This window comes from Choloepus didactylus, chromosome 25, assembly GCF_015220235.1.
Source record: "Choloepus didactylus isolate mChoDid1 chromosome 25, mChoDid1.pri, whole genome shotgun sequence".
Taxonomy (NCBI): domain Eukaryota; kingdom Metazoa; phylum Chordata; class Mammalia; order Pilosa; family Megalonychidae; genus Choloepus; species Choloepus didactylus.
The window spans coordinates 8,131,491-8,157,933 of NC_051331.1; the positions used below are offsets into that span (position 1 = coordinate 8,131,491).

General features: G+C 54.5%; 3 protein-coding genes across 6 annotated transcripts; all 3 read left to right on the forward strand.

Annotated features, from left to right (window-relative positions):
- Positions 1–371: 371 nt before the first annotated feature.
- CCDC130 (coiled-coil domain containing 130) lies at positions 372–13,902 on the forward strand. 4 transcript variants are annotated; one of them, XM_037818507.1, is made up of 12 exons: positions 372–407; positions 1,205–1,238; positions 3,357–3,449; positions 4,105–4,158; positions 5,690–5,772; positions 6,439–6,570; positions 7,824–7,879; positions 9,411–9,471; positions 10,293–10,435; positions 10,524–10,696; positions 12,963–13,101; positions 13,195–13,902. In XM_037818507.1, exons 3-12 carry the CDS (start codon positions 3,447–3,449, stop codon positions 13,677–13,679), a joined length of 1,329 nt encoding a protein of 442 aa, XP_037674435.1. In that variant the 5' UTR covers positions 372–407; positions 1,205–1,238; positions 3,357–3,446; the 3' UTR covers positions 13,680–13,902. The 4 variants fall into 4 exon arrangements, with proteins under 4 accessions (XP_037674435.1, XP_037674434.1, XP_037674436.1 ...); XM_037818506.1 differs by lacking the exon at positions 1,205–1,238 and having other exon boundaries at positions 380–407; positions 3,253–3,449; XM_037818508.1 differs by lacking the exons at positions 372–407; positions 6,439–6,570 and having other exon boundaries at positions 475–1,238; positions 3,253–3,449.
- Positions 13,903–14,930: 1,028 nt separating this feature from the next.
- MRI1 (methylthioribose-1-phosphate isomerase 1) lies at positions 14,931–21,131 on the forward strand. Its single transcript, XM_037818202.1, has 6 exons — positions 14,931–15,128; positions 15,210–15,448; positions 16,217–16,392; positions 17,939–18,115; positions 18,199–18,423; positions 20,575–21,131. Exons 1-6 carry the CDS (start codon positions 14,997–14,999, stop codon positions 20,700–20,702), a joined length of 1,077 nt encoding a protein of 358 aa, XP_037674130.1. The 5' UTR covers positions 14,931–14,996; the 3' UTR covers positions 20,703–21,131.
- A 1,834-nt stretch (positions 21,132–22,965) lies between these two features.
- Positions 22,966–25,750, forward strand: C25H19orf53 (chromosome 25 C19orf53 homolog). Its single transcript, XM_037818587.1, has 3 exons — positions 22,966–23,102; positions 23,211–23,266; positions 25,337–25,750. Exons 1-3 carry the CDS (start codon positions 23,006–23,008, stop codon positions 25,478–25,480), a joined length of 297 nt encoding a protein of 98 aa, XP_037674515.1. The 5' UTR covers positions 22,966–23,005; the 3' UTR covers positions 25,481–25,750.
- The last annotated feature ends 693 nt before the right edge of the window (positions 25,751–26,443 follow it).

Genomic DNA, 26,443 nt, shown 5'->3' on the forward strand with positions numbered 1-26,443 from the left:
CACTTAAAAATATAATACAATTCTTAGTTCGCTGGCCACTCACAACCAGGAAGCCCGTCGGACGCGGCCGGGAGCTGTGGTCTGCAGACCCCCAAGCTTTGGCTTCTGCACGCGCGGAAGCAGTGATTCCTCGGTGGGCGTGGCCACGGAGGCGGGCCGCGGATTGGGCTCAGCGGAGGGGGCGTGGCCGAGGGTGGAGCGTCCCGGCGTGCTGTCGGTTGGGAGGGGCGGACCTGGATTGGTCCGCTCCGGCGGCGTTTCCGGCGCTTAGCCAATCAGCGCGGCGCTACCGCCTCGCCCCGCCTCGCGCCCGCTCTCCCATCTCGCAGAGAGGACGCCGCGCCCTCTTCGCGCGCCTGGCGAGTACTTCCGGGCGCCGTCGCGGCGTGACGTCAGGAGGAGGGCAGGTAAGTGCGCGGAGGTCTGAGGGGCGGGCGCGACGAGCGGACGGACGCGGACGGGCTGGGGTCTCGCCGCCGCCTGTCCCTTCAGCCGCCGAGTCGCCCGGCGCGGACGCGCGTGCCAGGGGCCGTGGGGGCTCGGGGAGAGCGGGTCCAGGGCCGGGGCTGCGACCCCCGACTCAAGCTCCTCAGGCTCCGCCCGCGACCCCCGACCCAGGTCCCCCAGGCTCCACCCCTCACCCCCAACCCAAGTTCCCCAGGTCCTAGCTGCAACCCCTGGCCCAGCCCAGGCCCACCCATATGGTGCCTGAGGGGCACCTCGATTTCCTCATCTGGAAAATGGGACCAGGAAGCCCCTACCTCGCCGGGTTGGAGTAAAATTTTGTACGATGACTCGTGGAAAATTCTAGGCATGAGTAGAATAATCAAAACTGCCAGTGTCTGACTCCTGCTCAGTGTCAGGCGCTGTTAGAAGCACTTTATTTCAGTCACTGAGTCTTTACAGCAACCCTGTCAGGTTGATACTTTTACAAACCCCATTTTACGGATGGAGAAACTGAGGCTCAGAGGGAGGAAGTAATTTGCCCAGACTCACGCAACTAGGACGTAGTCAGGATTCGAACCCAAGCCCTAAGTCCTGGGCCAATGGGATCTTGACACCAAGAACCAGATTTCTAGAAATCCACCCTGGAGCCCCACTGGTGCCGTTTACTGGGCTGACAAAACCATCTTACGACCCCCAGCTCCTTTAAACTTAGTATTCGCTCTGTGTGAACACGTCTCACTTGTTGTTTCATTCGTAGCAACCCTGGAAAGTCAGCCCTGTCTTCTTTACAGGTGAGGAAATAAGCCCAGGGCTTATGTTTTTTTCATGTACTGGCCAGGGTCCCCAGCTAGTGAGTTCTAGGGCTGGGATTGCAAACCCAGGGAGCTGCAACTCCAAAACCTGGGCAGTTAGCAATATTGTTGATTAAAGCATTTTTAAGTTGCAACAGACCTTTGGGAAATCTGGTCCCATGGGTACTTTGGCGATGGAGGATTTGGGACTGAACGAGGTTCAGTGTGATGGTGGAATAGTTTGCATCCAATTTCATGCCCGGGCTCTGTCCCTCCTGAGCTTCTGACCCTGTGCATGTTACTTAACCTGCCCACGCCCCCATGTCCTTATTCATCACCTGGAAATGATAACAATAAAGACTAAATGAGGCACTGCACATCAAACTCACAAACCCACAGTACTTCGCCTGGCACACAGTACCTGTTAGAGGTCTTGCAGCTAATTTGGCGGGAGCAGTCAGACACCAGCCTTCTTGAACGCAGTGCAAGGACAGCAAATTATGACCCAGGGGCCAAAACCAGCCTGCCAGCTGATTTTTGTTCAGCCTCCAGGACTAAGAACAGTTTTTAAATTTTTAAATGATTGGGAACAAAAAAGAAGAGTCTTTTGTGACAGGTGAAAATTATGGGAAATTCATACTTCTGTGTCCATAAATAAAGTTTTATTTACATGCAGCCACGGCCATTCACTGACCCGTTGCCTGTGGCTGCTTTCAAGCTGCTACAGCAAAGTTGAGCAGTTGGGACAGATCGTCTAGCTCTGGCCCGGAAAAAGTCTATTAACCCCCATTCTAGATGAGGCTTCATTGCCTGGGAATGTCTGTCTCTCTTTCGCAGTGTAAAGTAGAACTTTTGTTTGCCAAGTCTCTCCTCCCAACATGCCAGGGCCCCTCCCCACGACCAGTTTAAGGAGCCCCTACACTGGATACTGTATCACCAGGACTGGTTCTTACGGGCCTTAGTAAATTATCTCGGTCATACACCCAGTCAGCATTTATCGGGGGTCAGATGTGCTCAGTGGGGAAGACAGACTATGGACAAGAAAACAAGAAACAAGGTGATCTGATAGGAACTCTGGGAAAGGAACATTAGATCAGGTGGTCAGATGGGTGATGCTTGAGCAAAGACATGTGACAGAGCAAGCTGGCCATGCAGACAGCTGGCAGGAGGGCATTCAAGACGGAGAGCCCCAGATGCAAAGGTCTTGTACTTGGCCTTCCTTTGCAGACAGCCAGGAAGCCAGTGTGGCTGGCTCAGAGTGAGCAAGAGGGAAAGGGGTAAGAGGTGGCCTCCGAGGGACAGGCAGGGGCCCCATAGACCGTGGGGAGGGGAGGGGTTTGACTTTTTTCTGAAAGTGTCAGGATTCTCCTAGAGGAGTTTAAGCAGTGGAGTGACATATCAGATTTGTATTTTAAAAGGTCTCTGTGGGAAAGCGGATTGGGGTAAGGGGGTGGGGGATGGGGGCAAGGGCAGAACCAGGGGACCAGGGAAGAGGTGACTGCTAGTGCAGGTGAGTGATGCTGGGGGCTGGATGAACTGAGGTTGCGGAGGAGGGCGGGAAGTGTCTAATTTGAAATGTTCTTTTTGGATATGCATTTTTTAAATGTTTATTTTGTTGAGATTCTTTTCACACACTGTACAACCCATCCAAAGTATACAGTCGCTGGCTCACAGTATCATCATATAATTGTGCATACATCCCCATGATCAATTCTAGAACATCTTCATTACTCCAGAAAAGAAATAAAAACAAAGAAGAACCCAAATCCTCCCATATCCCTTATCCCCATTGACCCAGAGTATTGATGTGGTACATTTGTTACTGTTGATGAAAGAATATTAAAATATTAATGTCTTCGATAGTCCATAGTTTGCAATAGGCACATTTTTTCCCATGGACCTCTCTATCGTTAACTCCTTGTAATAGTTTCGTACATTTGTTCTAATTCTTGAAAGGTCTTTTTTAAATTTGTACAGTTAATCACAGACATTAGGACGTTCTTTTTCTAAACAGACAGACGCTACTCTTTGGATGCCTCTTACTCTTGGGGGGGGGCTCACCTGGGCTGGCACAGCCCCCGACATCTTCGCAGGAGAGCCCCGTGGTCCCTCTTCCAGGCTCTGCGGGACCGGACCGTGAGTCAGCGCGTCTTGTCGTCTTGTCACCTTTCCCAGAGTGAGGGTGAGGAGCAGTAGCCTGCTCCCAAGATGGTGAGTAAACAGTCTTCTGCTTGTCAGACCCCTCAGTTGCCCCTTCCTCCCCCTTCTTATATTCCCTCACCCTCAGGCTCCGTGAACTCTAAGACAGTATTTTCCAGCTCTGAGCCATGATCGTTTGGTGCAGTGGCTCTCAACCCTTGCTGCACTTTGAAATCACCCAGCACGCTTTTAAAAAGCTGGGTGCCCAAGCCCCACGGCCCAGCCCAGATTCTCTATCAGGACAACCTCTGGAGAGGGGTCCTGGGTATCCGTGTCTTGTAACACGCAGCCACATTCAAGAACCACTGCTTGGGTGAGTCATGAAATCAGTGTAGCAGGCGGCAGCCAGCATTTAGAGAGAGAGCACACGGTCTCACGATCAGGTAACGTTCGTTTCGTGCAGCCTGTGTTTCACCCGTATTGCAGACATATTTACACGGCCACAGTATAAATTATTTCTTGCTGTGAGTCAGGTTCCCCCAAAAAAGTTTGAAAGCCGCCCTTCTAAGACAATCTTAACCCTGTGGAATTTTGCATAGCGGCAGCAGTGGGTTTTTTTTTTTTTTGCCCCAGGCCCCAGTCCTCCATCCAGACCCCAGCCCAGAAGGCTGCACCCACAGGTCAACCATAGCCCCTCCCTGAGTCACGTCTCTCTCCTGCTTTCTAGGGTGAAAGGAAAGGCGTGAACAAGTACTACCCTCCAGATTTCAATCCGGAAAAGGTAAGGGGCAGGGGGCCTTCTCCAAGCCCACCATTGCCAAAGAAACCAGAGGGCGCCTCCTGGGGAGGCGAGGGGTCCAATGGGTGGCCCCCCTGAGGTCCCACTGCCTTCTGCTTGCAACACGGGCCTCGGAGCTCTCTACACTCCTTAACGACCCTTTACCCTGGGCCCGGCGTCGGGCTTGGTGTGTTCTAGAAGAGCTCCAGCATGCAGGCTCTGAGATCAGACCCTCCACTCACCCCCTCACACAACCCCACTCTTACCCCTGGGCTGCTGCCCCCTCTGCCTGGACCCTCTTCCTCCCCTTAGCCCAAGGCGCATTCCCCCACTTCCTGTGGGTCATCTGCTCAGAGAGGTCCTCCCTGACCACCAGCTCGTCCTCTATCACTCACCTCATCCTTTTATTATTTTTTTTAAGTATGGTAACAAATATGGAACATAAAAAATTTCCCACTTCAAGCATTTTTGAGTGTGCTGTTACAGCGGCATTACATTTACACTATTGTACTACCATCTTCACCACTCATGACCAAAACTTCTTCATCACTCCAAACAGAAACTTCACACTCGTCAAGCAGTAACTCCCCCATTCCCTCTCCCTGCAGCCCCTGGTAACCTTTTATCTACTTCCTGTCTCTCTGAATTTGCTTGTTCTAGGGATTTCATATAAATGCAATTGTACAAAATTTGTCCTTTTGTGTCTGGTTTGTTTCACTCAGCATGAGTTTTTCCAGGTTCGTCCCCATTGTAGCATGGATCAGAACTTCATTCGTTTTCAGGGCTGAATAATAGTCCATTGTCTGGAAGGACCATGTTTTGTTTAACCATTCATCTGCTGATGGATCAGCCAGTCCTTTAAAATCTTTACAGCCCTTAGAAATAGTTGATGTATTTTTCATTCTTTTATGGGTGGTCAGTTTCCCAGTCTCCCACTAGAACATCCAACCCCTGCCCCAAGGGCAGGGGTGTTTATCTGTTGTGTTCACAGCTGTCATCCCACATAGTGGGTGCCCAGGAAGAGCCTGCTGAGTGAATCAGCGTGTCCTCCTGTGTAGTCTTGGGCTCATGACTTGGTTTCCCCATATGTCAAAAGAGGGAAGTAAAACAGCCTTCCCTCACAGAATCACTGGGAGTTTAAAATGAAATGGCACATCAAGAACCCAGTAAAGATTTGCCAGTATTATCATCTCATCTAATCCCTCCCACAAAACCCAGAGGTAATGACAGTCATTACCCCTGGTGACAGATAGGGGAAGCTGAGGCTCAGGAAGGCGAAAGGCAAGGTCACTTGCCCAGGGTCACACGGAGCTTTCGGCTCGTAAGCAGGAGATGGAAATTCAGAGTCGTATTCCTAATTGCAAGCCCACGTGCTCCACCCAGACCTCCGGGCCTCCGTATCAGTGTTAAAATCCCTGCTGGACTTAAGAACGAGGCCCATCTCAACCCATGAGCCCAGAGCAGTGGGGGATGAAGAGAGCATGAGCTTCCCCAGCTCAGCAGTGCTCACCTGCTTCCTCTTCCTTCCACACAGCATGGCTCCCTCAACCGGTACCACAACAGCCACCCCCTTCGGGAGCGGGCTCGGAAGCTGTCACAGGGCATCCTCATCATCAGGTACAACCCCGGCACCATCTGCAAACCCCTGCCTTTGTGCCACCTGGAGTCCGTCTCAAGGAGAATTCCACACCCCCTGACTTGCCCGGTTCTGCAGGGTGGTTATAGTTCCATAAAGCAAAACGCCACTGTATCAGGCAGCTACTGCTGCGTAGCAAACACTAAGCATTCGTTACTGCTCCCAGGTCTGTGGGTTAGCTGGATGCCTCTGCTGGGCCTGGCTGGGCCTGGCTGATCCGGGCCAGGCTCTCTCACGTATGTGGGGTCATCGTGGTCTTGGGTCGGGCTCTGCTCTGCCGGTCCCTCGTCCTTTATCAGGCTCACCCAGGCTCATTCCCAGGGCAGTTGGGGTTCCAAAAGACAGCGCACAGAGGCACCAAGGCCTCTGGAGGCCATGACCCAGAAGTGGGACACTGTCACTTCTATCTCATCCGTTGCCCAAAATAAGTCATGATACAAAGGGGTGGGCCGTGGACTCTGTTGGTGGAAGGAGCCACAGGGACACATAGATGCACTGCAGAGGGCGTGGATGTGGGGACAGGCTCCCTCTCGTTCCCGGCCAGCACCCAGTGTGTCCTCCGTGGCAGGAGGCAGACGCCGGCTTGTGGCGCTGACAGCCCAGAAGGGCAGAGTCCTTGCTTCCTCCTCATCTCTCGTCCATCGCAGGCCTCATCTTTGGGGTCAGAGGTCAGAGGTCAGAAGTGGAGTCTTAGTTTCCCACGGCTGCAGCAACAAAGTGCCTGAAACAACAGAAATTTACGGTCTCGCTGTCGGGAAGTCCGGAAGCCTGAAATCAAGGGATCGGCTCCCCCTGAAACTTGGAAGGATCAGTCCCTCCTGGCCTCTTCCCAGCTTCCAGTGTTTGCCGGCCGTCCTTGGCATTCCTTGGCTTGTAAACACACCATTCCAGGCTCTGCCTCTGCCTTCTCTTGGACTTCTCCCCTGGGTGCCTCTCTCCTCCCGCGGGAGATTGGATTAGGAGTTCCCTGTTGATACCAGCAGCGGAACCTTATTCTAACTTAAGTTATTGCATCTGCAGCCACCCTGTTCCCAAGTGAGTCACGACTCACAGGTACTGGGCTTAGGACTTCAGCATGCCTTTCTGGAAGACGCAGGTCCATCCATAATGGGTGAGACTGTCTGTAGAAAAGGAATCTAGGTGACAGGCCCCAACGGTAGCCTCGATGCGCGAGGTCCAAGAGCGCTTCGAAATTCCCTCCATTTCCTCATGCTCCAGAGTTGACCAAACTCCCCCCACCTCAGTCCTTGGCACCGCACATCCTTCCATTCAGTTTGCTAAGCCCTCGTGTCCTCTGTGCATTTAGCTGCCTGGCATTTTCTCTTTGACTCAACTCATTCCTTATTACTTAGTGATTTTATTTTGGAGGGAAACCTGTCGTTGCTGATCCTGGAATGCTAGAGTCACGTGCTTTCAGTAGAGCTGTCAAAAAGAATTACGACAGTACAAGAATTGTGCTCAACTCTAACCAGACACCGTGGTCTGAGGCCTGCACTCTCCTTTGCTCAAAGGGGAATGTCAATAGATAGATAGATGGGTGGAAAGATAGACAGATGGACGGATGGGTAGAATGAGATGGCAAATGTTAAAATTTGGTGGATCTGGGTATCTGGAGGAGGCGGGGGAGATATTTTGGTGTTCTCTTTAAGGGTTTGCTATTATTTTTGTAGCGGTCCTTATGAATTTGAGATGATTTCAAAGTAGAGTTTAAAAATATATATAAACCGGGAGATTTGCCCACGTGGCATTGTCAGCCTAGCAGCCCCCAGAGGAGCCTCTCTCCTGGGCTCTGTGGGTCGGCTGGAGAGTCACACGACAAAGGAGCCCACCTGCTCGGCACTCACTCGGTGGCACTTACGGCTGCAGTGTACTCGGCCTGAAGGCGTCCTGCAGCCCACTCCCTGGAGACATTGCCCTGAATTCTGCCCCCCAAATCCGGGAGAACTGGCAGCCCTGTAGCCAAAGTTGGGTGCAGAGGACCAGGGGGAGCCTGAGTGAACACCTGGAGATAAGACGTCCCCTGTCTTCACAGATTCGAGATGCCGTACAACATCTGGTGTGACGGCTGCAAGAACCACATCGGCATGGGTGAGTGTCTGAGCTCCCTGGGGGGTGCCGTCACCACGTTCCAGGCACGGTTCGGCTAAAAGTCTGAAACCCAGCTGTTGGCTGGGCCACATACCCTCCAAGGGCTCGAGGGGAGGAGCCTTCCCAGCCTCTACCGGCTTCTGGGGGCTCCTGGCGTCCCCAGGCTGGTGGCCGCCCCTCTCACTTCTCTGCCTCCGTCTCCGTGTGGCCTTTCCTCCCCTTGGTGCCTGTGGGTCTGCGTCCACGTGTACCTCTTCCTTCAAGACACAGGTCACTGGATTCAGGGCCCACCCCTCCCCGGTATAACCTCTGAAGACCCCATATCCAACTAGGCTCACATTCTGAGGTTCCAAGTACATGGGGGGGCCTCCATCTCCCCCCAGCCCTGACCATGGGGTTCTGCAAACTCCTTTAACCGCCCCCCACACAGAGATGGTCTCTGCCCAGGGCTTCCTGTCTGTGGTCGGGAGGAGTCAGGTGCCCGGTGCCCGAGTGGCCCACAGGCTGCAGGGGCGTCCCCACAGGGCAGTCAGGAGGCCGGGCTCTGGGCTCGAGCACCGTCTCCACCACGTCCAAGCTGGGTGACCCTGGGCAAGCTACTGACCTCTGGTGCCTCAGTTTACACCCAGGCACGTCAGAGCATATGAGTCACAACCCTCGCCCCCCGCGTGGTATAAAGAGGGCTGAGAACAGTGCCAGCCCCTGTTTTCACGGCTCCTGTTACCATCCAGACCCCTGACCATGCTTCAGGAGAACAGAGAAGCAGACAGATGCATCAGGGCGTCCGTCCGGGGTCCTCGCAGCACCTTGCCTCTCACAGAGCAGCTCACTCTGCAAACAGGAGCTGGCAGCTCTGGATAAAAGGGAACAGACCTCCTCACCCCAACACAGCTGCCCCCCCATTAGAGCCGGCGGGGTCCTCGGGTGCTCGGGGGACAGAGCAGGGCTGACCCTGACCCCACGGCCCCCTCGGGGTCACAGAGGAAGCACCAGTCCAGGTCATGCAGCTCCAGTGGGGCTGTACCACCCCACCCTTCCAGTTTTCTAGTTTAAGCTCTTTTTACCCAGCGCACCAGGTCAGACAGCAGGAAGCATCTGCTTTATCTAATGAGCAAGCTGGCCAGAACAAAAAAACTCTGCACGTTCTCCAAATGGATAGTTGAGGCCGACCCTTCAGCCCTTGCCAAGTGCCAGGTGTTGTTCTAAGCGAGTTGTATGTGTTTAGCTCTTGCCGTGCACACCACAGCCCAGTGCAGGAGGTGTTGGGATCACCCCAGTTAACAGAGGCAGAAACAGGCTCAGAGAGATGATAGTGGTGCTGGGAGTTGAGCCCCAGCCCTGGGCCCCAGCCCACACCCTGTGGAGAAGCATCTCTCGTGCAGTCTGGACGTCATTCTTGGTCCGCTCTGAATTCCAGACCCTCCCGGGGTGCCCCCCTGCCAGGCAGCGAAATACCACCCCTGTCTGTCCCCCACACAGGGCAAACACCCTGGGGGTGGCCTGAGCCTCCCCTCTCTCCTGTCCTTCTCAGGTGTTCGTTACAACGCAGAAAAGAAGAAGGTTGGCAATTACTATACGACCCCAATCTACAGGTAGGGACAGCCTGGCGGGCGGCTCCGAGGGGCAGTGGGGTGGCCACAGGGCAAGGGGGCCACAAGGGAGTCTGAGCGGGAGGCAAGCCCATGCCCCCCTTCTTGACGTCCATTCCCCGCGGGCCTCTCCTGGAAACCGTCCTGGGATGTCCATCAGGGTATGTCCTGCCTCTCCCTAGAACCCTCCATGGCTCCCACCACCCCCAGAGCAAAAGCCCGAGTCCCACTGCAGCCCACAAGGCCCCACACACCTGCACGGTCACCTCCCTGCCCTCGTCTCTTCCCCCATTCGCCCGCTCCTTCCCTCTGGCCCCTCCGGGCCTCCTCACTGTTCCTGAACACACTGGGGACAGCCCCACCTCTGTTCTTTCCTCCTGGAAAGCCCTTCTCCATGTACCCATGAGGCTCCGCTCTCACCCTTAGCTTCCGCTCAACCACCGCCTCTCAGAGAGGCTCCTTCTACAGCGGCACCCGCCACCCACCACTGTGTGCTTGTCCCCTTGCTGTGGGAATATTCCCCCCTGAGAACAGGTGGGCTTGGTTTGCTGTCGTGTCAGCCTGCCGCAGTGTGGCCTCGCCCATGAGGGTCGTTGAATGAATGGGTGAATGAATGATTGAACAGAAGTTCATAACGGGCTTTTGGGCCCGTGTCTCGCCAGCAGCTGTGGTCCCAGATGCAGACCCCAGCCCACTGTAGGTGCTTTATTCAAGGGTATTTGTCGAAGGGCACGGATGGGTGGGAGGAAGGAAGCCTGCAGGGTTCCCGGGGCGTCCCTGGGGCTGGCACAGCAGGACCCGACCCCTGCCCGGCCCCCACCCAGGTTCCGGATGAAGTGCCACCTCTGCGTCAACTACATCGAGATGCAGACGGACCCGGCCAGCTGCGACTATGTCATCGTGAGCGGCGCCCAGCGCAAGGAGGAGCGCTGGGACCCGGCGGACAACGCGCAGGTGCTGACCACAGGTGAGCACCCCCCGCAGGTGAGCACGGCCCCAGCAGCCGCCTCCCGACCCCTGCCCCTGAAGGCCCAGCCGCTCCCCTGCCGTTGCAGAGCACGAGAAGAAGCAGAAGCTGGAGACGGATGCCATGTTCCGTCTGGAGCACGGCGAGGCCGACCGCAGCACCCTCAAGAAGGCCCTGCCCACCCTGAGCCACATCCAGGAGGCCCAGAGCGCCTGGAAGGACGACTTTGCTCTCAACAGCATGCTGCGGAGAAGGTTCCGGGTGAGTGGGGCTCCGACCCGGGCGGGCTCTGGGGGGCTTCTCGGCTCGCCAGCATCGCAGGCGTACCCGGAGAGGGGAGAACGTGCGGTGGGGCGAGCCCTGGTGGGGGCCTTGCCCCGCCGCCTCTGAGCCTCGCTTTCCCCACCTGTCATGGAGTCAGGCCCCTGCTTCGGGGTGTCTGCGGGCGATGCCCAGCCCAGTGGCCATCAGCGAGCGGGGAGTCCTTTCCCCAGTGGGGAGAGGCCCTCGCCTTCAGCCAGTCCTCACGGGGAAAAGGGCTGCTGCTGGGCTTGGGGTGGGTGAGGCCGGGGGGGCCCTGGGAGGCTGGCAGGTCGGCCCTGACCCCACAGCGGGCGGTTGGTGAGGCCCAGAAGAGCTAGGAGCTGGGACCTGGCCAGCTGCTAGAAATGAAATTCATAGCTCATCACCCTGAACCCCATCCCTGTGTAATTTCTTAACTCGGCTCCACATAGCTCATGTCCTGACCATAATGGAAATAAAGGTAAACGTGGGTATTTCAGTACATAGATGCTAGGACGAGACACCTGAGCCCCCAGGCTGGTCCCGTGAAGGCACGGGTATGGGGCCACCTGGCGCCCAGGCCATGGCCCCAGCAATGAGGGTGACGGCACCAGCTGCTCAAGGGGTGCCCGGTGTGAGGGAGTCGGGTCCTGGCTCGGACCCTTGGGACAGCCTGTGGGGCATGAGGCCATGCTCCCTCCCCCCTCGTGCTCTGGGGTGTCCTGGACGCTGGGCACTGAGGGCAGGCGTGTCCCCTGGGGCCCGTGGACAGCTGCACCCCTGTCCACACCTCCGTTCTCCTCACCCTGCCACTTGCGTCTTTCCTGTCTTTTGATCATTCTCGTGATTGTTCTGAGTAGAAGCCAAATCGCGAATCTTGTTAAGGACATCAGTAAACAGGTTTGTTTCCAGCCAGGCCTCTGCCCTGCACTTGGGGTCCCGGCCTTCTCGGCATCTCCTACAGAACATCCAAAATAAGCCCCCCATTCATTCCCCGTAATAATTATGGCTCCCCCCTCAGCATCAGTTTGTCAGGCTCTCCCTTCAAATGCTTTCTGGAACCCGACCCTCCTCCCCTCCCTGGGTCACAGCCCTGCCATCTCCCCCTGGGCCAGCACCCTGGTCCCTCAGTTCCCGTGACAGCAGCTGGAGGGCTCCTGTGGACCCCTCAGCCGGGGCATGACCCTCCTCTGCCCAGAACCCTCCACGGCTCCCACGGAGCAAAAGCCCAAGTCCTCCTCCGTCTTTCTCGTGAGCTGCCCTCTCTCCTCCCTCTGGCCACACCGGCCTTCTCGCTGCTCCTTCCCTGCTCCAAGCATGCCCCTGCCACAGGGCCTTAGCACATGCTGTCCCTCCTCTGCTCTGGGACACTTTTCATCCAGACCCCCAGTGGCCCCTCACACAAAGGTGACCACCTCAGGGAGGCCTTCCCTGGATACCCCGTTTAACATGGACCCCCTTCCCCCTTCCCCACACGAATTTTCCCCTCGGCACCCACCATCAGCTCTTAGAACCTATTTGTCTTATTTCTTATTTCTTGTCTGTCTCACCCACTAGCATGAAGGAAAGGAATTTTATTTTTATTTCTGTTTTTATTGTGGTAACATGCACATATATGTAACAGAATTTCCCATTTTACCCATTTTTAAGTGTGCAGTTGAGTAGTGTTGCATTCACAGTGTTGTACACCCCTCACCACCTCCCAGTACCAAGACTTTGCCATCCCCCAAACAGAAACGCTGCCCCCATTAAACATTAACTGCCTGTTTCCCTCCCCCAGCCCCTCTAATCTACTTTGTCCTAAGTATTTCACGTAAGTGAAATTGGTCTTTTTGTTTCTGGCTTCTTTGATCATAGTGTTTTCAAGGTTCCCCCATGTGGTGACCCTTATCAAAACTTCATTCCTTTTTTACAGCTGAATAATATTCCACTGTATGGATAGGCCACATTTTGTTTATCCATTCATCCCCTGGTGGACACGTGGGGCAAGGATTTTTGTCTTCTCACTGTCCCCAGGCCTCAGTGCTCTCACAAGGTCTGGCCCACAGTGGCAATCCGTAAATATTCATGGAACAAAAGGGACAAGAAGCAGTAATGGTGCCTCGTGCTTGTTGAGTGGCTCCCAGGTCCCAGGCACTGGGTGAAGCCCTTCCTCGCCCCTGAGTTCCAGGAGAAAGGGAGGCCCCCGAGCTGGCAGGAGGCCTCCCTGGTGACACAGCCCCTCCCTGTGCCATCCCACCCCCAGGAAAAGAAAAAGGCCATCAAGGAAGAGGAGGAGCGGGACCAGGCACTGCAGGCTAAGGCCAGCCTGGCCATCCCGCTGGTGCCGGAGACGGAGGACGACCGCAGGCTGGCCGCCCTGCTCAAGTTCCACACGCTGGACTGTGCGTGAGGGCCGGGGCAGGGGCAGCTGGGGAGGCTGATGGGGGAAGCCAGAGTCCCATCCCCACTCAGACACCCTCTCCTCGCCCTCCCAGCATACGAGGACAAGCAGAAGCTCAAGCGGACGGAGATCATCAGCCGCTCCTGGTTCCCCTCGGCCCCGGGCTCCAGTGCCAGCTCCAGCAGCAAAGCCAGCAGCGTCCTGAAGAAGCTGGTCCAGAACCGCAGACCCACCCCCGCCAGCTCCCCCATCACTGTGGGGGACCTGGGCATCGTGCGGCGGCGGTCCAGGGAGGTCCTGGAGGGCCCCCAGCATGCCGCTGACACCCCCAAGTCTGGGGAAGCGCGGGTGCCTGAGGGGATGGCCCAGGGCAGGCCCGCATCTCCCAGAGACTGTTCTCAGGACACAGCCAAGAACCCCCAGACCAGTGGGCTGCAGGGGCAGGAAAGAAGCACGCATGACAGGCCGCTGACCCCACCAGGCTCATCCCGGGAGGCAGCCGACAGCCCGGACACCCCACACCCCTCCAGCCTCAGCTCCTCCCTCGTAGCGGACTACTCTGACTCGGAGAGCGAGTGATGCCAGGACTCGATTGCTCGGAGGCCTTGGCACACCCGGGAGGCCCCTTGCTCACTTGCCCAGCAGCCCTCGGAGAGCTCAGATGCCACCATCCCCTCCCCAGACCTGCCTTCCCACCGCCAGTGGAATTGTTATTTATTTGGTCCTGGTGAGGGTGTTTGTGCCTTGTGGGACCCCACCCTTCCCCCAGACATCCCTTTTAAATTAAAGCCCTGCCTCTTTATTCCTGCCTCTTCTTACTAGCCAGGCCCATGGCTTGCCCCCTCCCCACCCAGGACTGCCCAGCAGGCTTCTCCTTCAGCAAATGTTGATGCTGGGACCACAAACATGGTGTCTGCCCAGTCACAGCACAAGTACCCCCTCCAACCCAGCCTGATGAGGGTTTCAAGGTAGTGACAACAGTTGGCCTAGGAGCCTCTGGCATGGCCGAGGATCAGGGCAGGCTTCCTGGAGGAGGAGACACTGGCTGTGTGATGGGTGGAAAGGGGACCAGGCTGCAGGAACCACATAGGGAAGGCAGGAGGGGAGGCCAGCAAGGTGGGCAGGGGCAGGAGCACACAGGACCTTTGGGGCTGTTCTCTGTCGCCAGCCCCCGGCAGATGCTTTGAGAGGGTCAGATGAAAAGGCTCCAGCAGAAACTGATCCAGAACCAGCTGCCACCTTGACCACCCACCAGGGGACACCTGTGGCCCTAGTCATTGCCTCCATTGCCACTAGGCCACCTTATCGTAAATCGTGTATTCTTCCCTGAGCATTTCGGCCTGTCTGGGCGCCGCGACAGCTCTAAGACGCCCCCACTGGCTCTGGCTGTGGGCCCTCGGGTGCCCACCTGGGGCGACGCCCTGGCCACCTAATTCTGGTCAGCTGCACGTTAAACACAGGGCCTGGTATCCAGGAGGTGCCCCAGAGATGGTGCCGCCTTCGTGGTTCCGGGACGGCTGCGACTGTCTGGACTTGGGCTCCGGGGGCAGCCACGTGGACAGCGGGTGCGGGAAGCCGAGAATTTAGACAGGTGCGAGCGCCTCCTTCCGGGAAGGCCCCGCCCCTCCGCGCAGGCCTCCTTCCGGGATTAGCCCCGCCCCTCCGCGCAGGCCTCCTTCCGGGATTAGCCCCGCCCCCGGCACGCCCACCTGTCATACCTCTCTCCGAGGGAAGGCGTGTCCCTGGAGTCTCGGCGCGCAGCAACTTCCGGGAAAGGCCCCGCCCCTCGCAGAGCCCTTGCTCCGTGCGCTCCTCCTTCCGGAAGAAGCCCCGCCCCCTCCGCACGTGTGTGCCTGGTGCCCGCGGCCCCCGGCGCAGGCGCGCAGCCCCGGCACCATGACGCTGGAGGCGCTCCGCTACTCGCGGGGCTCCCTGCGGATCCTCAACCAGCTGTCGCTGCCCCATGAGAGCCGCTACGAGGCGGTGGGCTCGGTGCGCCAGGCCTGGGAGGCCATCCGCGCCATGAAGGTGGGCCGCGCCGCGGGACCGGGGGGCGCCGGGGGTGGGGGTGCCCGCGCCTGACGCCCGCTGCCGTCCCCCCGACCCCAGGTGCGCGGCGCCCCGGCCATCGCCCTCGTGGGCTGCCTCAGCCTCGCTGTGGAGCTGCAGCGGGGTGCCGGGGGACCCGGGCTCGCCGCGCTCCTGGCCTTCGTGCGCGACTCGCTGAGCTCCCTGGTCACCGCCCGGCCCACCGCGGTCAACATGGCCCGCGCCGCCCGCGACCTGGCCGCCGCCGCGGCCCAGGAGGCCCAGCGGGAGGGTGCCACCGAGGACGAGGTCCGGGAGAGGTAGGGGGCCAGCGCGGATGGGGGCCAGGCTCACTGTTTACGCACAGCGAACCAGTTTTACATATGGGGAAACTGAGGCACAGAGCGCTGAAGTCGTTTGTCTGAGATCACACAGGCAGCCTGGCCTCGGGGTACTTGCTCTCAACCCTTAACATTCTCAACCAGCACTGATCCTTGGAGGCCCTACTACCTGGTTTTCCGAATATTTGCTTTTGAAGAATTTTGTGTCATGTCCTGGTACGCTCCCTGCCCCCTTCTCCCCTGTTTTTCTCTCCACTCGCTGTCTTCTGCTCCAGCCACACCCTTCTCCTCCACAGGTTCTCAATCCCGCCAGGCTGGCTCATGCCCCAGGGCCTTTGCACTGGCCATTTCTGCTAGGCAGGAAACCACAAAGCTAAGGCTCTGCCTCCAAATTTCTGCTCGGAGGACTTTCTGGAACCTTCTGTATGATACATTCCTCCTTTGCGTTCTGTCCTCTGACCTTGCCACCCTTTACTTTATTATCTGCTCATCATCTGCCCTCCACCTCCACTGCGGCGTCAGCTCTACAGGGGCAGAGATTTTTGTCTCGTTCACTGCTGCCCCCCAAGGACCTGGGCGGAAGGAGGTGCTGGGGGAACATTGGTTGCTTGGGCAAATGGGATGTGGGGAATGACAAGTCGGTGGCCATGGCAGAAGGCTCCAGGCAGCACAGCGTTGGGCAAGGAGAGGGGGCCAGCTGGGACCCCAAGGTCCGGTGGCTGGTTCCGAGCCCCTTGTCATCCCCAGGGTGATCCGCTGCGCCGAGCTCATGCTGGAGAAGGACCTCAGGGACAATCGGAGCATTGGAGACCTGGGAGCCCAGCACCTCCTGGAACGGGTGGCCCCCGGGGGCGGCAAGGTGGCTGTGCTGACCCACTGTAACACCGGTGCACTGGCCACCGCTGGCTACGGCACGGCCCTGGGTGAGTGGATCTCCCAGGGGGCTTCCGGGGTCCTCCCTCCCCCATCCTCAAACCAGTCAGGCCTTTTGTGGCGGTAAGAGGAAAACATCCCAACCCAAACTACGTTATCCCTGCCCAAGACTTTTAGCTCTTGTGATGGAAATGCCTGGAGGGTTAGCTTCAGGTATGGATGCATCCAGGAGCTCAAGCAATAGCTTCAGGAAGCATCTGTTATCCCTGTGCCTCAACTCTCTCCTCCTCCTCCATGGGGGCTTTATCTTCAGGCTCCACGTGACAGCAAGGGGGCTTCCGGGGTGAGAAGGACCACCTGAAGCCAGCAAAGAAAAATGGGGTAGCTGTTACCGAGACAGTGGATCCGGGGGGTACAGGCAGCAGCTTATCCATGACCTTCAATTCCCAAGGACATTTTCCTACCTCACTGAACTCCTTTCTCATCTCTGGAGACTGAAGTCTTCATAGCAAAACTCTTCCCTTTTGTTCATTCACTCAGCATTTAGTAAGCACCTACTGTGTGCCCCATCACAGAAGCATGCATGCATTCACTCACTGAACATTTAGTAAACACCTACTGTGCGCATTCAGTAAACGTTTCAGGAGCACCAATAAACATTTAGTAAGCACTTGTGTGCCCTGTCACACCTGCATGCATTCATTCACTCATTTGATAGACATTTAGTACCTACAGTGTGCGTTCAATAAACATTTGGTAAGCACCTCCTGTGTGCCCCGACACTCGTGCATGTATCCATTCATCCAGCAAACATTTAGTAAACACTTCTGTGTGCCCCGTCAAACAAACATACTTGCATCCACTCAATAAACATTTAGTAAACAGCTGCTGTGTGCATTCAGTAAACATTTCATGAGCACCTACTGTGTGCATTCAGTAAACATTTAGTAAGCGCTTACTGTGTCCCATCACACATGCATTCATTCACTCACTTGACAGACATTTAGTAAGCACCTACTGTGTGCATTTGATAAACATTTCATGAGCACCTACTATGTACCCCAACACACATACGTGTATCCATTCACCCAGCAAACATTTAATAAACACCTCATGTTTACTCCATCATGCATGCATACATTTATGCAACAAACATTTAGTAAGCACCCACTGTATGCGAGGCACTGTTTTAGGTCCTGAGTACCCAGCAGTGAACAAAGTAGACAAAAATCTATACCTTCACAGAGCTCCCAGTAAAGTAGGAGAAGCAGACAATACGCAAGATAAATCAATCCAAATGATGTGTTAGGAGGAGGTAAGTACTGAGGAAAAAGCTGGGAAGGAATCTGAGGGAGGAGGGGAGTTATCCACACTTGGAGGTCGAGGGATCAGGAAAGGCCTCTCTGAGAGCAAAGGGGAGGTGGACGGTGAGGGAGCGGGTGGGTGCCTTGGGGACGAATGTACTGCACCCAAGGAACGGCCGCTGCAAAGCCCGGGAGGTGGGACTGGGTCCCCTGACCCTGAGCCCTGGGCCAGCCTGCGCGTCTGTCCCTCCCCGGCTCATCCCGGCCTCCTCCCGGGTGGGTGTCCCTCCAGGTGTGATCCGCTCGCTGCACAACCTGGGTCGTCTGGAGCAGGCCTTCTGCACGGAGACCCGGCCCTACAACCAGGGATCCCGGCTGACAGCCTTCGAGCTGGTGTACGAGCAGATCCCCGCCACCCTGATCGGCGACAGCATGGCAGCGGCTGCCATGGCCCACAGGGGCGTGTCAGGTCAGCAGGCAGGGCGCCGGGGGAGGGCCGGACCCTGGGCATCCAGGGCTGGGTCACGACCCCCACCACGTCCCTCCCTCCAGCCGTTGTTGTGGGAGCCGACCACGTGGTTGCCAACGGCGACACGGCCAACAAGGTGGGCACCTATCAGCTGGCGATCGCCGCCAAGCACCACGGCATCCCCTTCTACGTGGCTGCCCCCAGCTCCTCCTGCAACCTCAGCCTGGATACGGGGCAGGACATTGTCATCGAGGAAAGGCCAGGCCAGGAGCTGACCGACATCAACGGGGTCAGGATTGCAGCACCCGGTGAGCCACCTGCTTCGGGAGGGTCCCCACCGCCTTTGAGGGTAATCCACCTTCTGGGGCACAGGCAGCCCCTTCAAGCCATTTCTTGTGATGGAAGCCATAGAAGTCAAACTCCCAAGTTAGGGTGGAAACAGCCCAAATGTCCATCAAGAAAGGAAGACACAAAATGTGGTCTTTCCAGACGATGGAATATTATTCAGCCATAAAAAAGGAGTGATGTTCTAATGACAGGCAACCACAGGGGTGAAGCTGGAGCTCATTATGCCGAGTGAAATAAGCTAGAAACAGAGGGTCAGGTACTATATGATTCTGCTTACGGGAAATGTCTAGAATAAGCAAATTGACAGAGACTGTAAATGGGTTAGGGGTTATCGGCGCCAAGGACAGGGGAAATGTGGAATTACCGTTTCATGGGTGCAGAGTTTCTGTTTAGGGGGATGAAAAAATCCTGCTAACGGATGGTGGTGGTGGTAGCACAACTATAAAAGTCATTAACACCAGTGAATTGCATACTCAAAAACGGTCAACGTGGCAAATTTTATGTTACATGTATGTTAACGCAATTAAAAACACATTCAGAGTCACAATTTATGACCAACCTCTGAGTTACGAGATCTTGAGTAAATTGCTTTGCTCCTGTACACCTTGGTTTTCTCATCTGAAGAAGAAATAATAATGAGTATGTGCTTAGCCGGGGCAGGGGCTACAAAGAGAAACCAAAACATTTCCTGCCCATTATGCTTCCTGGCTGGGCATCCTTGGGCAAAATGGCTGGAGTTTTCAGAGCCTTGGTGTTCCCATCTGTAAAATGGGGCTGTCTTTAGGGCCTGCCCCATAAACACATGACCATTGAGTGACATTCAGAAGAGGGGCTGCCCTTAATTAGTGATTTTGCTTATGATTACAATTATAATTTAAAGCCTTTTATAGAAAAGACCAGTAAAAATCTCTTAAAGACCAAAAAGACTGTGAGGCCATCACCTTGTAGGCGATGCAAAAATAACACTATAAAATTAAGCAGCTTTTGTTGTTTTTCTGCATTGAAAAATAGATAGGGTCATCCTGAAATGTATTTTTGTTCTTTTTTTTTTTTTTCCCCTTTGGGCCAGGGGGATGCCCCTGCTGTCCTGGAGTCATAATTGGTCTTAATCCATAAAGTGCTCAGCCTTGTAAAGCAGAGATGAGAGATTTCCCCCTACAGGGACAGCAGGGTAGCAAGGAGGACAGACACAGGCCCCAAAACTCCACACCGGCCAATGGCTGCAGGATTACAGATCCCAAAGAGACAGGTCTGATTTTTCCTAGAGGAGCGTGAATTTTTGTTTATAGGAAATCTCCCTGTTTTTTTTTTAAACTGGCAGCAGATTCAGTTCTCTTAATAAAAACCATGAGCCAGAGGAAACACACATATGGGCCACCAGATTGCAGCCGCTTGTAAGGGGCTGTTGTGGACAGTCATTAAGTCATTCAGCAAACATTCCTGAGCATCTGCCTTCTGCCAGTGAACAAGACACAAAAGCCCCTGTCCTGGTGGAGCTGACCGTCTAGTTGGGGGAAACAGACAATGAATAAGATCAGGACATTCGAGTGTGTGTTAGGAGGGTGTAAGAGCTGAGAGCAAGTAAAATAAGGAAGGGGGAGAGACGGTCCGTGCAGGGGTGTTTGGAATTTTTAGACAGGACGGCAGGGAAGGACTCACCGAGAAGGTGGCATTTGAGCAAAGACCTGAAGGAGATGAGACGGTGAGTCCTGCATATCTGGGGAAGAGGCTCCAGGCAGAGAGGAAAGCCAATGCAAAATCCTGAGGTAGATTCTGGGAGGTTCTTAAAAAGACCCCTGTAGCAGGGAGAAGTGAGGAAGGTGTGTATAAAACCTGAAAGTCTTCCTCTTGGATGGGGATAGTCCAGGAATGGCAGGAAGTTGCCAACTCATCACTGGGAGCAAAAGCGCGAGACCCCGTGGATTTTGAAGTTGGGGATCCCCAGATTCTCAGGGGTTCCCCAACCCAGAAACCACTGTGGGTCTCGAGGACAGGTGACAACAGCTTGAGAAGTTGTACAGAGCCCGATGGTGAGGACAGAGCAAGGGACTGGGGGCGTGGACAGGACCACCCCTGATCCCTCCTTCTTTCCTTCCCGCTCTCCTCTACAGGAATTGGGGTATGGAACCCTGCCTTCGATATCACCCCCCACGAACTCATCACCGGCGGCATCATCACAGAGCTGGGCGTCTTTGCCCCCGAGGAGCTGCGGGCGGCCCTGAGCTCCACCATCTCATGACGGGGGGGGGGCCTAAACAGACCCCCCGGGGTAACCAACCAGCTCTCCCTACTTGCCCCCAACTCCTTTTATTTTATAACAAATTTATTGAATGGCCGGCCCACGAGCTGACTTTCTGTCCGTGTCCACACTTCTTCCCAGAGCAGGGAGAAAGCACAGGGCTTTATGTAGCCCTTACGAGCTCAGCAGCTGGAATCAGGCCGCCAGAGTTCAAACCCTGGCTCTGCCACTTGTTGCTGTGTTATCTGGAGCCACTCACTTCACCTGTTTGGGCCTTGGTTTCCTCATTTACAAAACCAGGGATGATACGAGTACCTGCCTTTTAACGTGGCTGTCAGGGCTGGGACTGAAGTGACACCCTGGGGGCAGAACTTCAAAGGGATGCCAGAAAGCTCAGCCATCAAAATAAATTGTGTTTTAATGCAATAATTTTGAAAATCAAAATTAATGGGGGACAATCATGATGAACAAAATATCGAGATTGTTTTAAGTAGAGACAGGATGGAACTCTGTCCTTGCACAGCTGGGCCTTAGTTTACCCTTAATACCAGCCCTGCTTCCAATAAAACTTTATTTACAAAAGCAGGCAGCTGGGCCCTGGCCTGTAGTTTGCAGATTTGATTTTTTTTAAATAGTAAAACATTATTTTTACATGATTAAAATACTTATCTTCAACACACAAAAGTCACTTGTGTTCCTACACACTAGCAATGAACAATCTGAAGATGAAATTAAGGAAACAATTCCATTTACAGTAGCCTCTTAAAAAAAAAATCTAGGAATATATTTAACCAAGTATACAAAAGACATATACTGAAAACTAAAAAACATTACTGAAACAAATTGAAGCTCTAATTATGACAAGATATCCCATGTTCATGGATGGTGAGCGTTAATGTTGTTGAGATGTCAGTATTAGCCAAGCAATATGCAAATCCCATGCAATCCCATCAGTATTCCAGCAAATTTTTTTGCAGACATGGAAAAACCAGCCCTCAAGTTCATGTGGAATTGCAAGAGGCCCTGAATAGTCAAAACAATTTTGAGAACATTAGGACTCACACTTCCCAATTTCAAATTATACTGCAAAGCTACAGTAATCAAAACAGCATGGTACCACCATAAAGATAGACAGATAGATCAATGGAACAGGATTGGATGTCCAGAAATAGACCCAAACAGCTATGGCCAATTGATTTTTGACAAGAGTGCTAAATACATACATGAGAAGGGTCTCTTCAACAAAGTGTGCTGGGAAAATGGGTATCTACATGCAAAAGAATATACCTCACACCATATACAAAAGTCAACTCAAAATGGATTGAGGATCTAAATAAAAGTGCTAAAACTAAAACCCTTAGAAGATCACATAGGGCATAGCTTCATGACCTGGGATTAGACAGTAGATTCTCATATTAGATACCAAAAGCACAAGCTACAAAAGAAACAATACATTTGATTTCATCAAAATTAAGAACTGTGCATCACAGGAAATTACAAGAAAGTGAAAAGACAAAAGACAACCTGAAGAATGGGAGAAAATCATCACAACCCATGTATCAAAGGCTTAATGTCCTGAGTAAAGAACTTTTACAACACAACGACAAAAGGACAAAACAACCCAAATAAAAAATGGGCAAAGAATTAATAGACATTTCTCCAAAGAAGATATACAAATAGCCAATTAGCATATGAAAAGAGGCTCAACATCATTAGCCAGTAGGGAAATGCTGATCAAAAACACAATGGATGAAGTTATGAGACAATTTGCAACTTAGGAGAGCATTGAAAACGCTGAGTGAAGCAGGCAAGGCGCATGAGGACAAAAATTGTATGACATCATTTATAAGTGATGCCTAGAAATAGCAAATTAGCAGAGCTAGAAACCAGATTAGAGTTTAGATGGGGTGGAGAGTGAAGGGGGAGTTTGGGTAAATAAGTAAGTAAACAAACAAACAAATAAATAATAAATATGGGTTTCAGGCAATCCCATAATTTTGCACCGAAGGCCCACCTGCCTCACCCTATTTTGGACATGGACCGAATTATTATGTATAAAGAGCATAAAAACGTTCGTGGCACAATAAGCGCCAGTAAATGTTAGTTTATTATTGCCTTACATTCGAAATTTTTGCTAAACGTGGACCGACCACCATTGTTGGGTGCTGTCCGTTTAACTGCCTTCCACGCTATATCCCGTGAGCCCTTGCGCCCTCCGGGTGGCGTTTATCCCATCCTGCCCCGCGCCTTCCGAGCTGGACGCGTCGCTTTCCGGCCCCGCCTCTTCCGGTGCACGCGCGGTCATGGCGCAGGGGCAACGCAAGTTCCAGGCGCAGAAGCCCGCAAAGAGCAAGGCGGCGGCGGCTGCCTCGGAGCGGAACCGCGGCCCGAGGAAGGGCGGTAAGGAGCGGGCCGGGCCTCGGGAAAGGGCGGTGAGGAGCGGGCCGGCGGCTGAGGGCCGAGTTGGGCCCGGGACTCCCGGCCTAACGAGATCGCGTCTCTCCCCAGGCCGTCTCATCGCCCCCAAAAAGGCGCGCGTGGTGCAGCAGCGGAAGCTCAAGAAGGTGATCGGGGGGCGTGCGAGGGTTGGGGAATCTCGGAGGTCGGCGGGGTAGAGCGCTGGGGGCTGGGTGCGCGTCTTGCAGCAGCGAAAGGCGAAGACAGCAGGGCCTCGGGGGTCTGCGAGGGGCAAGGGCTGGAGCGTAGGGGCCGGCAGCCTGGTAGCCGACGACCTGCGAGGGTCGGGATCCTGGAGGACTCCCAGCCTCGTGAACCTCTTGTGTCACCATTGCAGTGGGTACAGGGACAGCTAGTAGAAGCAAGGTCTGGCACGTAATAAATGTCCAAAATATGTCAGCTGCTTTTGCTGTTATTCTCCTCTTTATTAGAAATTGAGAGGGGAGGGGCGTGAGAGAGGAGTTGAAAATCCCAGCTTTGCAGGCAAATCCCGTGCGAATCCCAGCTCCATCCATGGCTAATATTTTTTCACCCTAAACCTCTTGTCTCCATCTGTGAAGTGGATGTAGCGCTTTTCTCCCTGAGATGTAAGAATTCGATGTGATTGTGCATTTAGAAGGTGTTTAGAGTAGCACAAGGCTCAGATAAACGTAGGCTGCCTTTGTTATTTTTGTCATTTTTGTGGTTGTTTGAGCATGCCTTTTATATTCAGGTGGCTGGGTTTGAGCTTATAAAGAAGTTCCAAAGACGGTTAAAATCGTGGTTTTGGCGGCATCGGACTTGGGTTCAATTGTGCTCCAGGCTACCCAGCCCTGAGATCTTGAGCAAATTGTTCAGTCTCTCCCTGGAGCCTCCTTGTTCTAAGAGCTGGATCCCTGGAGGCCTGCTTGCTTCCATCCGGGGGTCTCATGGGCACATCAAATGTATATCCAAAATTCCTCTGCCACAACAGTATTCTGCTGTAGTCTCACTTCAGGGTAGCTGCATCTTCCAGACACTTTGGGGTCATTTTATACTTCGTCTTTTATCTCGCATCCTGCTCTGATCCCATTGGTTTTGCCTTTAGAATAAATCCAGATTCCAACCACTTCCCCCCTTCTCCCTGGCTCCCACTTGCACGAGTACAGTTGCCTCCACCCTGGTCTCCAGGCTTTTCCCCCACAGCAGCCGCAGGGAGGGGCGCCTGAGAACTCCTGAGTCAGGGCACATCCCTCTTCTGCCCGGAACCTTCCATGGCTCCCACCTAACTCAAGGCAAAAGCCCAAGTCCTCCCTGCAGCCCACAAGGCCCTGCGTGACCTGCCCCTTCATCGACCCGCCCTCATCTCCCCCTCTACTCATGCCGCTCCACCCACATGGGCCCCCATGTGTTCCTTCCACACACCAGGCGTGATCCCACCTCAGAACTTCTGCTCTGACTGTTTGCTGTGCCTGGATTCTTCTCCCAGAAATCTACAGTTCCCTGCCTCAAACTTGAGGCAGACTTCAAATGTCGCCTCAGAGAGGCCTTTCTCAGTAGCTGCCCCAGCCCTCCTAATCCCTCCCCTTGTTTTCTGTTTCTCTGCAGCCCTTGTCTCCACTTAGCTCATTGTGTTATTAGCATCACGTTGTGTGTCCCTCTACCCTTGCACCATAGTGTTGGATCTGCAGGGATGGACAGGGTTTTTTTCTGTCCTGTATGGTGTTGTCTCCCCTGCACGGGATCAGCTGCCCTTGTGGTGGTGGCTGCTCAAGCTAGAATAGCCAAGGCATGGGGACAGTTGGGAAGGTGCTAAAGCTACCAATTTTGAACTCAAACACACTTGGGTTCAACCAGGGCCTTTACTTCTTTGCCGTGTCTACCTGCCTCTCGGACCTCCAGTTCACTGTCTGTTAAGTGGAGACCCCATGGGACAGGAAGGGGGCTGCATTCCCAGAGGCTGTGGAATCTTCTGGAATCAAGCATACTAGGGTTCCACTTGCATACCTCTCAACTTAGTTTGGAACCTGAGGCAAGCACCTCTTGCAGCCTGTGCCTCGGTTTCCCCATCTGTAAAGGGGGGGTGAACCTGGATGACGAGAGCGGTCTGTATAAGGCCGTGGAGAAGATGGGGCAGAAGCAGGACTTGCATCCCTGGTCCGCCTCCTGCCCCACTCTGACTGCCTGTGCTTCTGCCACCCCTACCCCCACCCTCCCAGGACCTGGAGGTCGGGATCCGGAAGAAGATCGAACATGATGTGGTGATGAAAGCTAGCAACAGTCTGCCCAAGAAGCTATCCCTGCTGAAGGCCCCGGCGGCCAAGAAGAAGGGGACAGCCTCCTCCAGCAAGGCGCCGTCTTAGGCCAGGACTAGTTTTGTGCAGGTGACCACACGAGCTACACTGTGGGTGGAGGATCTCTGCTCCCACAACTGAGTGGCACCCGGAACCACGGATGGGGCCCAGCCATGAGCAGAGGACCAGCATATCTGGAGTGTGGCTGGCTTCCTGGGAGCCCAGAACCAGTGATGCCAGGAGAATGCTTTCGCCAGGTTCCTGTGTCTCCCCCTTCCTTCCGCCAGCCCCATCTGCACTGGTTTAACCCCGAGCAATAAAAGCTGGCTTTGCTGGCCATCCTGCTGTGACGTGGTCTGTGCCTGGGCTGGCGGGACCCCAGCAGTTTCACAAGAGTCCCATCCTGCTGCCCTCGGCTGCCCAGCCTCGCCCTCTTCCCACTGCCCAGCTCCTGGGCCCCAGGGACTAACTACAGGGCCTCCTAGTCCAGCCCAGGAGCTGGGGGGAGAGCCTCCCTCCCTCTGGGGCCCCCAGAAACTTTCACCTCTGTGCCTCAGGCCTTGCTCGTCAGGACACCTCTGCCTGGTGGTTCTCTGTGCTGGGGACACCCAAAAGGCTGGGCACCGTGGGAGCCACTTTCTTATCGGTGGGACAGCACTGACCCCCACCTCATTAAACCAGGATGTGTATGTGGAGGGCATCTGTGACAGAAATAGCAGTAGCACTTCCTTCTAGATGGGCTCCCTTCTGAGAGCTTTCATCCTTATCTTTTTTGTGTATGTGCTAACATACACGTAACTTAAAAGTTGCCGTTTTAACCATTCTTAAGTGTACAATTCAGTGATGTTAGTTACATTGGCAATGTTGTGCTCCCTTCACCGCCATCTGTTAAACAATTTTCTCATCACCCCAAATAAGACCTCTGCATCCATTAAGCAGTGGCTCTCCGATCCCCCCTCCCCAGTCCCTGGCACCTTCTAATTTACTTGCTGTCTGAATTTGCCTATTTTAATTATTTCACATACTTGGAGT

Excerpts from the sequence above, each read along its gene's own strand:
- C25H19orf53 (XM_037818587.1), top strand. The coding sequence starts at position 23,006 with ATGGCGCAGGGGCAACGCAAGTTCCAGGCGCAGAAGCCCGCAAAGAGC. Across the intron at positions 23,103-23,210 it reads CCGCGGCCCGAGGAAGGGCG|GCCGTCTCATCGCCCCCAAA; the intron begins GTAAGGAGCGGG and ends GTCTCTCCCCAG. Across the intron at positions 23,267-25,336 it reads AGCAGCGGAAGCTCAAGAAG|GACCTGGAGGTCGGGATCCG; the intron begins GTGATCGGGGGG and ends CCACCCTCCCAG.
- MRI1 (XM_037818202.1), top strand. The coding sequence starts at position 14,997 with ATGACGCTGGAGGCGCTCCGCTACTCGCGGGGCTCCCTGCGGATCCTC. Across the intron at positions 15,129-15,209 it reads AGGCCATCCGCGCCATGAAG|GTGCGCGGCGCCCCGGCCAT; the intron begins GTGGGCCGCGCC and ends CCCCGACCCCAG. Across the intron at positions 18,116-18,198 it reads GGCCCACAGGGGCGTGTCAG|CCGTTGTTGTGGGAGCCGAC; the intron begins GTCAGCAGGCAG and ends CCCTCCCTCCAG.
- CCDC130 (XM_037818507.1), top strand. Across the intron at positions 5,773-6,438 it reads CAGGGCATCCTCATCATCAG|GCCTCATCTTTGGGGTCAGA; the intron begins GTACAACCCCGG and ends CGTCCATCGCAG. Across the intron at positions 10,436-10,523 it reads CGCGCAGGTGCTGACCACAG|AGCACGAGAAGAAGCAGAAG; the intron begins GTGAGCACCCCC and ends CTGCCGTTGCAG.